The sequence below is a fragment of the Aythya fuligula genome, chromosome 1, assembly GCF_009819795.1.
Source record: "Aythya fuligula isolate bAytFul2 chromosome 1, bAytFul2.pri, whole genome shotgun sequence".
Classification (NCBI taxonomy): Eukaryota; Metazoa; Chordata; class Aves; order Anseriformes; family Anatidae; genus Aythya; species Aythya fuligula.
In genome coordinates, this window is record NC_045559.1 from 177,107,729 (window position 1) to 177,110,900 (window position 3,172).

The following is a 3,172-nucleotide window of genomic DNA, read 5'->3' on the forward strand; positions in this document are numbered from 1 at the left end:
TTTTTTTTCACTGAGACAACATTTCTGGTGTATTCTTTACTTTCCAGTGTCAAAAGCCAACACAGCCAGCTGTGGGAACAGAGTTGTTTGTTTGTTCCTGTCATGTAATGTAATTTAATTCTGACACCAAATTGTGACATGTAAATCTGTGCATTTATGTTCCCTGTTCTTTCAGTCCCAATCAAGCTCTGCCAGCTTCTGTGTCATCTCCAGCTTCTGTCATCTGCTCCTCGCTAGATCAGTGGCCTCTTGCAGAAGTCCTGGAAGAAACCTTTCCACAGTCTGCCTCAGCTTACTAGAGGAAGGCCATGTCTGCTTTCGACCTGACAGACCAGAGCATGCAGTGTACAAGGCCCGAGACCGATTATGCCATCCCGAGGATGAAGCTGAGGGATGAGACGTTTGTCTTTATGGATGGTAAGTGGGTGAACGAGATGTACTGCCAGCCACCTTTTGCTCCCCATCGGAAACTCTTTGGCAAGAAGGCACAGAATGAGTGGAGCATCTGGGAGGAGAACAGAGCACTCTGGGAGGAAAACCAAGTCCTCCGGATTGAGAACAGGATGCTCTGGGAAGAGAACCAGGCTCTGCAATGTCTCCAGTCCCAGAACAAAACTGTCCAGGTTATTTACAATGATGCCATCCAGCAAAGCCTCCAGAAGGAGAAGCTCTTCCCATTCTTCCAGGAGAGGAACTTAGGCTTCCAGGTTAGCCCGAGCAACAAAGCTCTCCAGTTGGTCAGGGAAAAGAACAGAGTCTTAGAGGTTTTCCCGCAGGAGAATAAAACTCTTTCCAGCATCTGGAAAGACCAAAAAGTCATGGTGGTCCATGAAGAGAGCAAAGATGCCAGCTCAGCTCAGAAAGACGCTGAAGCTTCCACAGGTGTAGAAGAAGGCAACCTTGGCCTGGCATCTCAGCAGGAACAGAAAGCTAAAGCAGAGAGCATCACTCCACCCCAGAGCGAGAGCAAGGCTGCCCTGAGCACGCAGGATGATCATGAGATCCTCCAGGCTCTCCACAACCTATACCAGATCCTCCAGGTCTTCCTGAGAGAGAACCGCCTCCCTGGGGACAGAGAGAGACCTCATCCTCCCCACGACGAGGGGAGATTCTACCAGGAAGAGTACAAGAAATTGAAGCTCCAGCTGAATGCTGTGAAAAACACCGTGTCAGACATTACGGCTCAAATGGAAATGCTGGAAAAAGAGCTCATTGCCTTCACTTTTCCAATGTACGAAGAAGCAGGACAGAAGCTGGCAAATAAGTGTCATCTTGGAGACATCTGAAACTTGGTGACAAACCTGCTGGTTCGGTTTCCTGGAAAGGATCTCTCCTCGTTTCAGGGAACTTAAAATCTCAGTAGAGCCTGAAAGAAAAAGAAAAAAAAAAAAGAAAAAAAAAGAAAAAAAAAAAAAAAAAGAAAGTCTGGGGAACATTGTGTTATTTTTTTATTCTGAAACTTATATTTAGGTATATTTCACCTTCTGGTAACATGGTGTGGGTGACTTATGAATTTGCCTAGTGTCAGGAAAACATGTTTTTCAGCATTTTTTTTTCAAAGTTTTTGATAATAAGGCCTACAAAGTCAAAACATAATTCATGCTTTTAACACTTCATGTGAAGTACCTTAGGTTAGCCATACTTTTCAGAAGGGTGAGCTCTTCCCTAAAACAAGGAGCCCAGCTGGGAGATGAGTTTGGGTTCCCAGTTGTCTCTGCTGTTATGGTTGGCCACGTTCAATGCCTGAACTGTGTCTTCCGTCATGTGCCAACCTTCCCTCTTTCAGGGAAAATATAGCCTCCAGGAAGAGGCAGGACCATGAAAGACAATGGGACACAGAAAAATGAACTCTGTGTCCCATGAGGCACTGTATGCTAGTGCAATCATGGTAAATACTTTATATTTTCTTTAAGGGGAAATAGCGCAACTACATGACATTAGGGTTTTGTCTAAAAACTTCCTAACTTCCTTTTTTTTTTTTTTTTTTTTTTTTTTTTTTTAGAATGGAAATACTTCCCATTCTGTAGATATCAGCTAAGACAGATCTGCCTTCTGCACTTCTTGTGGATAAATAAATAGGCAGACAGACAGATAAATAGATACATACACGGATAATGGAAAGCAGATACCCACCCATCTCCATTAAAATTGGCCCTTACCATATTCTTGTTGTTGCCTTTTCCCAGTACCACGTCCCCACATATTTTGTTGTCACTTTCCCTTGTTTAAAGCTCTTCCTCAGAAAAGAATCTGTCTCTTGCCTCAGAGCATAACAGGACCATAAAGCAAACATCCCCCAGCAGAACAGCATGTCCCCTTCCGCCTTGGTTATTTGTAAATTGCTTTCATCATTTTGTACCTTAATTAGTCTTAATTCTTCTCAAATGGCCTTGTTTTGGTACACTTGAATAATCCTACTGATTCCAAGTGAGATTATTATTTGCTGATAAATGGCACTTTTAGGTTGCAGTGTAAATAGGAAGGGCTGGGTTTTGTCTTATTTACAGCTTGCAACTAAAAAGGAAAATTCCCGTAGACTTCGGTGGTCTTCTGGGACAAGCTCTTCTTTGAGGCCAGGAATTAAGCATGTCTTTGTCTGTAAATAATCATGAGTAGTTATGGCGCTAACAGCGTTCAAGCCTGGAAGAGCACTGATATTTTTAGTGGTATCACAGGGCCAGGGAAAGGGCAATGCTCTGCCCCTGTGCAACTGAAGCCCCTGGGAAATGTTGTGAGCCTGAGCTGTCGTTCAGAAATCTTGCTACTAATCATTAGCTGCTTTCAACAGAACTGGCCCATTGATGGAGAGCTTACCTGTGGTGGGAGGAGGGAGAAAGGAAAGAGGTGCCCCCCTCTAGTGGAGGGCTCAGACTGTGGGGGACACCACTTCTGGAGTGAACTGCTGAACTGCCATACCCAATTGTAGCCTGGGAGGGGGGGCAAGAAGATTACAGCAATAAAAGTGTATCCTGAGGGCATAGTCAGCTACAAAGTGCTGGTGAGTGAAGGAGAATCCCTGCTCCAGCCATCATGGTGGGGTCACATGGATGGAGCAGGCAGCAGGACCACCTCTCCTGCACAGAGCAGTGAGGTCTCTCTTAATTTCTTGAATGGCCAAGTGAGGCAGGTTTTCAGCTGGTCCATAACAGAGAAGTAAGTTGTCAAATTCAGC

The 3,172-nt window shown here is 44.7% G+C and overlaps 1 protein-coding gene across 1 annotated transcript; it reads left to right on the forward strand.

Annotated features, from left to right (window-relative positions):
• Window positions 1–308: 308 nt before the first annotated feature.
• CBY2 (chibby family member 2) lies at window positions 309–1,286 on the forward strand. Its single transcript, XM_032208292.1, has one exon. The coding sequence runs from the start codon at window positions 309–311 to the stop codon at window positions 1,284–1,286; it is 978 nt and encodes a 325-aa protein (XP_032064183.1).
• Window positions 1,287–3,172: the final 1,886 nt, after the last annotated feature.

What these genes read in the sequence shown, in the direction of transcription:
- CBY2 (XM_032208292.1), top strand. Translation starts at nt 309, where the DNA reads ATGTCTGCTTTCGACCTGACAGACCAGAGCATGCAGTGTACAAGGCCC.